The sequence below is a fragment of the Mauremys reevesii genome, unplaced genomic scaffold (assembly GCF_016161935.1).
Source record: "Mauremys reevesii isolate NIE-2019 unplaced genomic scaffold, ASM1616193v1 Contig1, whole genome shotgun sequence".
NCBI classification, from domain to species: Eukaryota; Metazoa; Chordata; order Testudines; family Geoemydidae; genus Mauremys; species Mauremys reevesii.
In genome coordinates, this window is record NW_024100715.1 from 3,325,642 (window position 1) to 3,336,884 (window position 11,243).

Below are 11,243 nucleotides of genomic sequence, written 5' to 3' on the forward strand. Positions count from 1 at the left end.
TCTTTATGCTCCAGTTTTCTTTCACTCAAGTGTGCTCTGACATGGATGAAATGGGGGACAACTTCAGGACGCCCAGGCACAATGAAGAGCAGGCGGGAGACAACGGTTCCAACCAGGTGCTGACAGAGCAGCCTCGAGGTATATTTATCTTCTGTTTGCTCTTGTTCTTAAGCAGTTTCCTAGGGAGCCATCTCAGCATAGTTTGGTGAGACTGTCACCCACTGGTAGACCGGGTTCTCGTTCTCCCTTAGTAGCACTACAGGATAACAACTCACAACCTCTGTAAGCTAATCAAGTTTTTTCCATTAGTTCAATTAAGAGCATTCCAGGCTTTCTAGTGTAGTAGGATCCCCAGTTTGAACCCTGTTGGTGGGTTCATTCTTTACCCCATCAGGGAGGATAACAGCCTATTGTTGCTGCTGTGTTTTGGGTTTAATTCTTTAATTCAAGTCATCAAAACATCAGCTTTTAGAGTCCTGGGTTCAAACCCTGCTGTGAGGAGTGGGTTTCGCATTCCCCACCCCAGAAGCTGGTCTACTAGAGGACAATAGCCTACTACTGCGGCTATCCACTGGATTTACTTCATTAGCTCAAGTGGTAGCAGCCAGTGTTCTCAGTGTTGAAGGTTACACGGCTCAAATCTTGCTACAGACACAGGTCAGGGCGAGTTATTTCAGTGCCTGCTGTATCAACTTCATTTTAAAAGCTGCACAAAGGTGAGGGTGGAGCAAAAACTGCGCTTATTGGGCCAGATCCCGGATCCCCCTTCTAGCTGCTAAATGGTGCAAAGCTCATAAAGTGGGGAGCTGGGAATTTAGCTTATGTAACTGCTCCTAGTCCTCTGCCCAACAGGGGAGGGGAGGCTGCCAGAGGCAGGAGAGGGTAGGGCTGGAGCACAGTATACTCCAGAGACCCTAGGACAGTGGAGTGGCCATAGGGACTGCTATTGCCAGCGTAACTTAAAGCTCCTTGAGGGTCAAAGTGGCTGGATCCCCAGCTGGTGTGAATTTGGCGTAGCTCCACTGGAGTCAAAATGTCACACTCTCACTTTCTAATAAAAACTGCCTCTTTCCTTCACGCGTTTCCCTTCTCCGGTTGTTGTTGTTGAAAGGCAAAGAGACAATGAAATATGCATGACTCATGTAGCATTAAAAAAGGCAAGCCCTCGAAAACTTGCAAATAGGAAATTCTCACAATTACAGTTCTATTTCAGTAGCCACAGGGTCAGCCAGGATGAAAACTAGAAATCGGGTACATCTGTCATCTACCCACTGAGCCAAACTATCCGTTAACTATCTTGTCAGTCCTATATATGTGCCAATTTTCCTCTGTCTCTTCAGCCTTGCGTCTCTTTTCAGCATGGTCTATCTAATTTTCTAGTTTCTTTTCCGTAGTTCCATTGCCATAGTGTTCAAATATCTCATAGATGCTTTCTCACGGAGTGATCTATCTAGGCAGCTTATGTACTTACGTGGCCTCCTGTTAATGTAGTACCAGGGCTCCTTACAATCGTCAGTGTATTGATCCTCACAACCCCGCTGTGAGGTTAGGGAAGTTACACGTGGGGAACTGAGGCCAAGGGAGACAAGGGACCAGATCCACGTAGGGACTTAGGCGCTGCAAAGCGAAGTGTCGTATCGCTCAACTTTGAGGTGCCGAGAATCATAGAATCTCAGGGTTGGAAGGGACCTCAGGAGGTCATCTAGTCCAACCCCCAAATCACCCGGATCCACCAAGCCTGGCTTAGGAGCCTCAGCTTCCTGTGCACTGCCTGCGGGGAGAGGGACACCTCAGAATGGGATCCACAAAAGGCAGCTCGCTAGACAGGGAGACACCTAAGCTAGCCCATGGGAGATGCTGAGCAGGGGGGGTATCCTCAGCCCCGCCCCCATCGGAATTCAGCACCTAGGCCAGGTTGTCAGGAGATGCCTCTCTCTGCTAGCAATCTCTCTGCTAGCTGGGGGCCCCATCCTGCCGTCAGGTGGCTGAGGTGCCCTCGTTTTTGGTACTCACCTGGGATGTGGGAGACTCTCCTTCAAATCCTCCTCCGGCTGATTTGAACAGGGATCTGCTGCCTATCAGGTGAGTGGCCTAACCACGGGGGTAAGGAGTCAGTCTCACATGGTCTCTGGCCCATTTAATGGCTCAATTATTTAAAGATGAACAATGTCACCAAGCAAGACTTGTGTCAGAATATCCCATCGCTCAATGGTTCAGGAACCCACCGGAGAGGTAGCAGAGCCCTGTTCAAATCGCTTTGTGGGGGAACGTGTACCAGGGGTCCCTTCTGAGCTAGGTGAGTAGCTTAACCAGTAGGCTAAAGAGAGGTCTTCCTCCGCTAGGTGGCCTCCGAGCACACGTACTGGATCAGGCAAGTTAGGTGGAGGGGCGCTGGTCGTCCCTCTGGTTTTGAATCACTCTGGAGCTTAGGCAGGAGTTGGGTGTCTGGGTGCCTAGACTGACAGTGCACATTCCCATAGGCAGAAACATAGACACTTACCCTAGGTGCTGAATTAGTTTAGGCATCTGCAGGGTTAGATCCAGCAGAGCAGGGGTTTGTGCATCGCAGCGGTACCTAAGCCTTGGATTCAGGTGCCTAATCCCAGATTTAGGCAGCTATGTCACTTTGTGGGTCCAGACGGAAGTGACTGGGCTAGCTGGACCCTGCGTCTGATCCAGGGTGGCTATTTCTATGTTCCAAGGTGCTGATACCCTCCTTGGCCTCAATGGGAGCGCCAGACTGCTAGAAATCAGCTTCTTGTTTAGATGCCTGACTGTGGATATGGGAGTCTGGCTTAAGCATCCAGGTTTGAAAACATTGGCCTGAAATCAGCAAACGACATAAGCTGTCCTTTCCAAATTCTGCCGCTCCGATCATCTCCTAGCCTGCCATTCTAACCCCATCATCCCCTCTAGCCGCTGCCTCCGTTCTGTAGCCCAGCGCTTAATTGCTGTGATAATCCGAAGTTTGATCCCTCACCGTCTCTTCCCGAATGGCACAGGGAATATGAACAGCTGCTTTAATGTTTTCAGCTCAGCATCCGGCCAGGGCCAGGAACCGGTCTCGATACGCCATCAGATTCATGGCAGTTATCAGCATCATCACTGCCCTGGTTGTAGCTTTGGCAGGTGAGTTCTCCGCCCCTGGCAATTTGTTCCGGTTCCCCTGCAGCTCTGTCTCACTCACGATCTCCGGACTGATTAAAGGTGCTGACTCAGCTTCTCTCTGATTATTTCTGGGGCTCCCAACACTTTGGAGTGGCATGGCTCTCCCTACATCAAACTCCCCGTCACTCCCACAGCAGAATGCATGTAGCTGGCACTAATCGGGGGAGCTTCCTTGATGCTGGGAGGCAGTGTGGTCTAGTAGATAGGGCACTGGACAGGGACACAGGAGACTTGGGTTTTATTCTTGGCTCTGCCAAGCTAGTGACCTTGAGCAAGTTGCTTCATGCCTCGGTGCCTCAGTTTTCCCATTTGTAAAATGGGGATCCCTGATCTCACTTTGCCAAAGTGCTTTGAGCTGTGAATGAAAAGTGTTTAGAAGAGTGAGATATTATTATTATTCGATGGATCTCAGCTGCTTGACACCAGCTGAAGGGTTGGCCCTTTGTCTATAGAACATGCTCCATTAAACAATGCAAAAATCTATTACAACACAATCTCCAGGCTGAAAAGTTAAAGAAACAGGCCACAAAGGCATGAGCAGGGCTTAAATTCAGCCCGAGCGGTCCAGAGTGCAGCTCTGATAAATATTTCCAAAGGTTCGAGCCCCAGTGCCCTCTGTGGGGCAGAAACCCCGAGTCCCGGGGCTCCAAGAAATACAGCATGAGAATTTAAACCTGGGGATGAGACAACTTAGCTATGACTCTCATGACATCAGTCTCCTCAGTGGGACAGACTACATCTCCCATGATGCATCATTGCCAGGGACTTCCATGATGCACTGTTGCCCTTCTCCAAAAGTGGGGGGAAACATGATGCATCATGGGAAATACAGTTCAACCCAGGGAGCCTGGCCTATAGAAGAGAATGGGAGCATGAGGCACCTGAACTTCAACTCCCATGAGGCACTTTGTCTTTTTGCTGAGTTTCTTACTATTCCAATTTTCACCAAAAATATCAATGAATTTCCATGGGGGGTGGTGGAGGGAAATTGCTGACCAATTTAACTTGAGCAGGCTGGTGTAAATCAACATAGCTCTGTTTACATTGCTGGCTTGCATCAGCTGAGGATCTGAATCCAAACCTTTAAGAGAGACCAATCCAATCTCCAGGCAAGTGATGGAGAATCTGCCCCCGCCCATAAGGAGTTACTCTGATGGTTACTCTCCCTGACTGTTAAAAAGTTGCATTTTATTTCCAGCTTGATTGGAAATATCAGCCCATCTCAGATCATTCTGACGCTGTCAGAGCCCCAACTCTGATTGGAAACCACTTCCCTGGCCCTTTAGCTCCCTCCCTGCTGCTGTAGGGGATTATACCATGGCTGCTTTGCTAGATTGAAAAGGTTAAATTTTGGTTCATTTTGTTCTCCTTTTACTGCTTTCCTAGCGGATGAAGGAAATGTCGAGGTGAGTCGAGTTTTCACAGTTCTCAGCTACTTGGTACATTACACAGCTTTGCTCAGTATAACTGCCCAGGCTCAGACAATTGTGATCTGGCCGTTCCACATCAGGGTATAAGGGGAACATGGGACTACCACCAATCAGTCTCATGCACAGGCCATAAGGCAGTAAAATTCCTGCTGCCTTATCTGTCCAGGCCTCTTGCGCCTCTTCTCAGCCAGAGAGTGCAGTCACGAGGGGCTGGTAGACGAATCCATGCTTAACCTCACAGGCATTAGCATGCAGGGGTGATGTGATTAATGGTTGGGCAATGACCAGGGCCACTGAATCTGCTGTGTCAGCCTCCGGGGTGGAGAATGGTGTAGTTGTGATCTTCTGACAGATTCTGCTGTGAGCTACAATCCAGAATAACTCCGTGGGGTTCTGCGGAGTGACTCTGGATTTACACCAGGATAACAGATCAGAACCTGTCCTGGGCATCACTGACTTCAGTGGGATCACTCTACATTTACATCAGAGTCACTGAGATCAGAATCCACACCTGGCTCCAATGACTCCGGTTTTACCTCCAAGTCACTGAGCTCAGAAGCCAGTCCTGACTCCATCCGTTAGACTAGCAGTTCTCGTAGCTTCTTTCTTGTATCTTGAGTGACACATAGTGGTTGATTCTGTGAACTACAGGTGCCGCTACCCTGCTGCTGGGGCACCTGATTTCCTATTTAAATATGGGTAATTGAATCTGCTTTTGGATCAGTTTTATCTGCAGTATCGATCACTTTCATTTCAAATGCCAACTTTCCTGCCTGTAACTCAGAGCAACAAGTGTAGTTTACAAGATGGGCTTGTACTCAGAAGAACTGAGGTCTATTCTCAGCTCTGTCAGTCTGCTGGGTGACCTTAGGCCAGTCACTTCCCCGCCCTCTGACTCAGTTTTCCCATCTGTAAAATGGGAATAATGACACAGCATTTCTTTATAAGGAGCCTTGAGCTCTACAGATGAAGTACTGGATAAGGGCTAGGATTATTCCTAGAAACATATGTCTGGGGGGGAGGGGCAATTAAATCAGACAGTGGGGAGGGGAGAATGCCTAACCACTCTGCCACTTGCTAATTTTCAGTGGTAGCCTCCAAACGTCGTTCCTCGCCGCTGGACCTCCCTGCTGCCGCGTGCCCAGATGACTGGGTTGGCTACCGAGGGAAATGCTACCTCTTCTCAAAGGCAGATGGGACCTGGAACGAAGGCCAGAGCAACTGCTCTTCACTCAACGCTTCCCTGGCTGTCATTGACACCCAGAAAGACCTGGTAAGGCAGAGATACGGGTTCTCTGTGAGATGCAGTTAGGCAGATGTGACAGCACAGACAATAGTGGAATGAGGCCTGTCCTGCTCTGGGGTTCCGGTGCTGGGAGCTCAGACGATGAAAGTTGAGGGTTAGATGGTTTCCTGGATCACATAACAGTCTCCCTTTGTCTATGTAGACTGTGAGCTCCTCAGGCAGCTACTGTCTCTCCCTGTGTGTCTGTGCAGTGCCTGGCACAACGGGGCCTCGATCTCAGCTGGGGCAGGGCCTGTCTCTCCCTGTGAGTCTGTGCAGCACCCGGCACAACTGGGCTCTGATCTCAGCTGGGGCAGGGACTGTCACTGTGTGTCTGTGCAACACCCAGTGGGCTCTGAATATTAGTTGGGGCTCCTGCCATACACAAATAATAGATTCACATAGTTTATGTTCAAGGTTATTATGAATCGGCTCCTTAAGTGCACCTGACACGTTGATCTGACCACAGTCCAGGTTCGGGTCAGTTCTGATCTCTCCCAGCAAGGAAGTCTACAGCTGAGGTCATGGCACTGGCCCCAGTCTGTGTCTGTCCAGCTGTCCTGGAGAGTGGAGCAGCCTCCACGGTCCCATCCCTTTAAGGACTTTGTAAGGGCAGCGAGTTGTATCTGCCCCCAACGTACCACCCCCTGGAGCCTGCAGCTCAACACTGACTCTGCTCTTCCTGCTCCCGGCATCAACTGCTGCCGCAGGGTCCTAGTGCCCCCCATTCAATAATGGCAGGGCAGGCTGCCCTTACCCTGCCCTTCTGCCTTGGACCCTTCTCTTTTCCAGTGGGACCCTCCACCAGCACAGGGGGTCCCCGCACCCCCAGTCACTGCTCCTGTCCCACACTGGGCAAGGGGCAGCCCCAACCCCATCCCCCACCCCCAGTGAGGCTACAGTGAGGGGCAGCAGCAGGGGAGGAGGTGCACATGGTGAGGGGGCTTCCTGGGCCTGAGAGGGGCCCTAGGAGCACGTGCAGTGACAGTGTGGGGGGGGGGGGGAGTGTGCTGCCAGGGGAGAGAGGGGCCCCTCACCCAGAGGTCACTTCTGCCAGCAGGGAGAGGGCTGGGGGGAATCCTCCTCTCTGGCCCCAGCCCTGGAGCAGCCTGTCTGCATCCCAAACTCATCCCCAGCCCTGCTCCACCCGAGCCCTCACCCTCCCTGCACCTGTACCCTCTGCCCTAGCCCTGAGCCCCTCCCACACCCCAAACCCCTCATCCCCCCACATCCTAACCCTCTGCCCTTTGTTGTTTTTAAAGGATTTCCTGCAGCAACATAAAGGCTCCCCTGTACGCTGGATCGGCCTCTGCAGGAGGGACCTGGCCCAGCCCTGGAGATGGGTGGATGGTACAGAATTCAACAACAGCCTGTGAGTGCTTCATGCTAACAGCCTGGTCATAGTTGGGCCAGAAGTTAGGGCTCTCATCTGATAGTCAGAGCTGATGATCTTTCAGGTATTACAGGTGCTCCAACAACCCTTTACTCCAGGGGTGTCCCCCGCATTTTGTGCAGAGGGTCAGATCCCTTCTCTGAGTACAGTCAGTGGGGTGTACATGTAGGAATCTCATTCTCTGGACACTTGTAAGATAACTGCAGCACCTTTTGTGGGAAGATATTGCGCTGGCTGAGATTGAGCTGCAGATCTCTGGATGTAAAACATGCATCTCTACTGCTCAAGCTAAAGAACCAAGTCTGTTAACAGGCAGGAGCAGACTTATAAACCTTTCACTAGCGAGGGATTAAAAAGCGGCACTGGGCTAGTCACATTTCCCCCCGCACTTTGTGCCGGGATTTCACACCAGTGCAAAACAGTTGTGAAATGCTTCCATGCTGATTCAGCCACTTTCCAGTGGTGAAAATGACCATGCAAGGGGCAGGGCCACATACAATTGGGCTGAAGCACATTAGAAAGAGAGATGGATGAAACTTTTTGGCTCAAGCCATTTGGGAATGCAGCAATGTTTGGTGATTTCCTGTCAGGTTCACTAGATTGCTCATTTAAAAAAAAATCTAAACATTTTGCTTTCAAACAAATTTTCATTGCAAAATTTTCTTTAATTTTTTTTTTTTAATTCAAATATTCAAAAACTAGCTGACAGCCAAATAAAACTTTTCAATTTTTGTCAAAACATTTTTTGACCCAAAATGGTGTTTTTTTTTAATTTTATGAAATTGCCAAAGTACCAGAAAATCTGTTAATTTACCCTCTTTATGGGTCAGAATGGTTCTTGCTATGATAAATATCCCTAGTGTAGAAAAGGCATCTGTGACAGTCTCCCATGGGAAAATCTGTTCAGCGTGCATCAGGTGCTTTACGAATGCTTAAGGCTGAGATCTTTGAACAGAGGTTCCCTGAGTCCCAGCCTAGTGCCTTACCCAGAAGGCCATTCTCTCTAGCACAGCTGCTTAGATTTCCCCATGGACACTCCCACCGCTACAGCTCAGGCTGCGCTGTGGGAGTGTCCATGCAAATGTGGTGACACATGGTCTGTGAACACCATTTAACCAGGTCAATTATACCCACCTCTGATGAGAGAACCCTGACTTGGTTAGTTTTTACCGATTAATTGTATTGTGGGAGCCTCATTCATGGAGCAGGAGCCCATTGCGCAAGGCGCTGTACAAACCTAGAACAAATAGATGGGCCCTGCCCTTGTAGACTGGACCTGCGAGTGCAGCAATTACACAGAGAGGCCAGTGGTTGGAGGCTTCCTGTGTGATTCAGCTGATGAGTGACTCTCCTTCCATTGTAGGTTCAAAGTGGAAGGAGACGGACTATATGTATATCTCAACGACCGCCCCAGCATCTCATTGGGCCAGAACGCCATGAAATGGATTTGTAGCCAGCCGGATGAACTGGCAAAGAGGAAACAAAATGGGGCCCTGCAAGCTTTACTGGAGTGAAGCAAATCCCCTCTCTTCAGCTGCCACTGCTGCTTCCTATATAACAGATATTGAATAGCTGCTTTAAATGCCATACTCTGGAGCTAGGAGAGCAACTCCAGAAGCAGGGCTCTACCCAGGGGCGGCTCTAAGAATTTGGCCACCCCAAGCAGGGCGGGACGTCGCAGGGGGCGTGCTGCTGGGCGCCGGTCCCGCACCTCCGCGAGACCTCCAGCAGACATGCGTGCAGAGGGACGGCTGGTCCCGCGCCTACGGTGGAGCTTCAGCAGGCATGCCTGCGGGAGGTCCACCCAAGCCGCGGGACCGGCGCACCCTCCGCAGTCATGCCTGCGGGAGATCCGCTGTCCCGCGGCTCCGGTAGACCTCCCGCAGGCATGACTGCGGAAGGTCCGCCGGAGCCGCCTGCCGCCCTGCCAGCAAAATGCCGCCCCACGCGCGCGCTTGGCGCGCTGGGGTCTGGAGCCGGCCCTGGCTCTACCCCAGGAGTGAGTGGGCGAGCTTCTGTGGCCTGCAATGAGCAGGAGGTCAGGCTGGATGGTCATAATGGGCCCTTCTGGCCTAAAAGTCTATGAGTTTAATTAAACCATTGCTCAGAGCCCACTGACAAGTTCAGGGCCCACTGGGAGCTGCACGTACACCATGAAGAGACAGTCCCTGCCTCAAACTGCTTCCAAGCTGGCTAAGGCCGGTGCCACACAGATTTCATACAGGTCTAATTAGGCTACTGGGGCCTTATCTCAAGCTGTAGCAGCTCTTGCTTTTAGCTCTGGAGGTCCCTGGTTCAGTCCCCGGGCTGTCAGCCACCACAGCAAAACCTCCCAGGACATGAACTGAGTTAGGGTGTCTCAACATCCGTCTTCCCCCATTCTGATAACCACTCCCCATTGTTCAGGCCCCACAAGTCTCCGGGGAGATCCTGGGAGCTTTGCCAAAATCATTCCACCTCTGCTCTCTTCTTGTGGCCAATTCCTCTCTCGCTCACTGCCAGTTCAACAACATGCACGCCCAGATCCACAAAGGTATTTCAGCTCCTAACTCCCATTGAATTCAATGAAAGTTTGAGCTCCTTGTGTTGATCATTATAAAGCTTCTGTAGCCAATGGTATTAGTTTATTGCTCATTTCTTCTATGGTTATAATCAACTAGCAGGTTACGTCGTATATAATCCTTGTATGCTCGAGTTAAGTGGTAGGATAATACAAGTATAAGAATGATTTAGTAGCTGGAAGGGTTAATTATGTATTCGACATCTAAATAACAAGGGCTGAAACACACAGCTGCAGGCTGAGGCCTGCAAGATTTTAGCTTAGCTGTTAGAGCTAAGAAATGCTGACATAAGCAAGTGACTGAAGAATAACCCGATGCCCTAAGATTATGGAAAAGTGGTACCAAGTGGTGACATTGTGAAAATCTAGCTGGAAGATTAATTTTAAATCATAAAAATGCTGTAAAGGTGCATCTGTTTCCAACACGTATCTTAACCACAGGACACAGGTTGTGCATCAGTGCTAATGAGAATAAAGAGAACCTACACGACCTATAGAAATCGGGGTACTGTAAGTTCCTAGAGGACCATCAAACCAATAAGGAAAAAGAGGGTTGACACTATATGCATGGACATGCGCAGAATGTAGGTATAGATTGAATCACATTATAAGGAGGATGCTCAGAGTGGGAAAATTGAGCTCCCTACGCGAAACTCCAGCAGGAACCATCCCTCTGTTGATGGGCAATCCATGAGAGACCCATCAGATCCTAACACTACTGTTAAGGTTGTGAGTATATTTGTAACTTGTGCATATGTCTATGTTGGAGAAAAACTCAGTTCTCGCTTTTTGTTTGGTGCAGCAGAGTCAGATACTTTATTCTGTTTAGCAGCTACAACAGGGAGAGAGTGCACTAGGACATAGGGTCTCCCCTTCCTAGACAGGTCTCTCAACAGGTAAACAATTACAGCAAGCATTTATACTTTTGTTACAGACAATAATAAGCAACAGCTGCATTTTGTTTATACATAGGTCATCCTGATATCTTGTTTTTCTCACTTAAGAGATGCCAGTCTACATATTGTATTATCTACACAAAGTCGAAAAACAACTTCTCACACAGTTCTTTTCCACTCGCCTCACATAATCCTCGCTTCTACAACTCTCGTGTTATTAGGGTTACTGTTAGCCTAACTCTGGCTAACAGACTGTCATGCATTAAGATCCCCTACAAATCCTTGTCAGTTCTTTCTGTACTTCCACACTCTCCCCTTTTGTAGTTCTAGTACAACAAATATTTTCAAACCTCTATTTGCATTAAGCCATGGATTTCAGATTCTACACCAGATGTTTCAACCTTAGGGGTTTTGACTGGATGTAATGACAATGCATGATTAGCATGGACATGAAAGGTATTACTTTTAGTACAGCCTTTACTACAACAACAACAACATAATCCTAAACTAA

The 11,243-nt window shown here is 49.4% G+C and overlaps 1 protein-coding gene across 11 annotated transcripts in view; it reads left to right on the top strand.

Annotated features, from left to right (window-relative positions):
- The window catches only part of LOC120392407 (C-type lectin domain family 2 member D-like), a 73,961-nt gene extending 63,621 nt beyond the window's left edge, over positions 1-10,340 (top strand). For 9 of the 11 annotated variants that reach the window (XR_005591686.1, XR_005591680.1, XR_005591687.1 and 6 more), the window contains 6 exons: positions 15-138; positions 3,034-3,129; positions 5,687-5,871; positions 7,146-7,255; positions 8,640-8,897; positions 9,261-10,340. Coding sequence is in view for 1 of the 11 variants with exons in the window: in XM_039517146.1 (XP_039373080.1) it covers positions 15-138; positions 3,034-3,129; positions 5,687-5,871; positions 7,146-7,255; positions 8,640-8,790 (666 nt within the window). In the remaining 10 variants the exon portion in view is untranslated. Of the gene's footprint in view, positions 1-14; positions 139-3,033; positions 3,130-5,686; positions 5,872-7,145; positions 7,256-8,639; positions 9,046-9,260 lie in introns of those variants that run through there. The other 2 variants (XR_005591689.1, XM_039517146.1) reach the window with 2 other exon arrangements.
- The last annotated feature ends 903 nt before the right edge of the window (positions 10,341-11,243 follow it).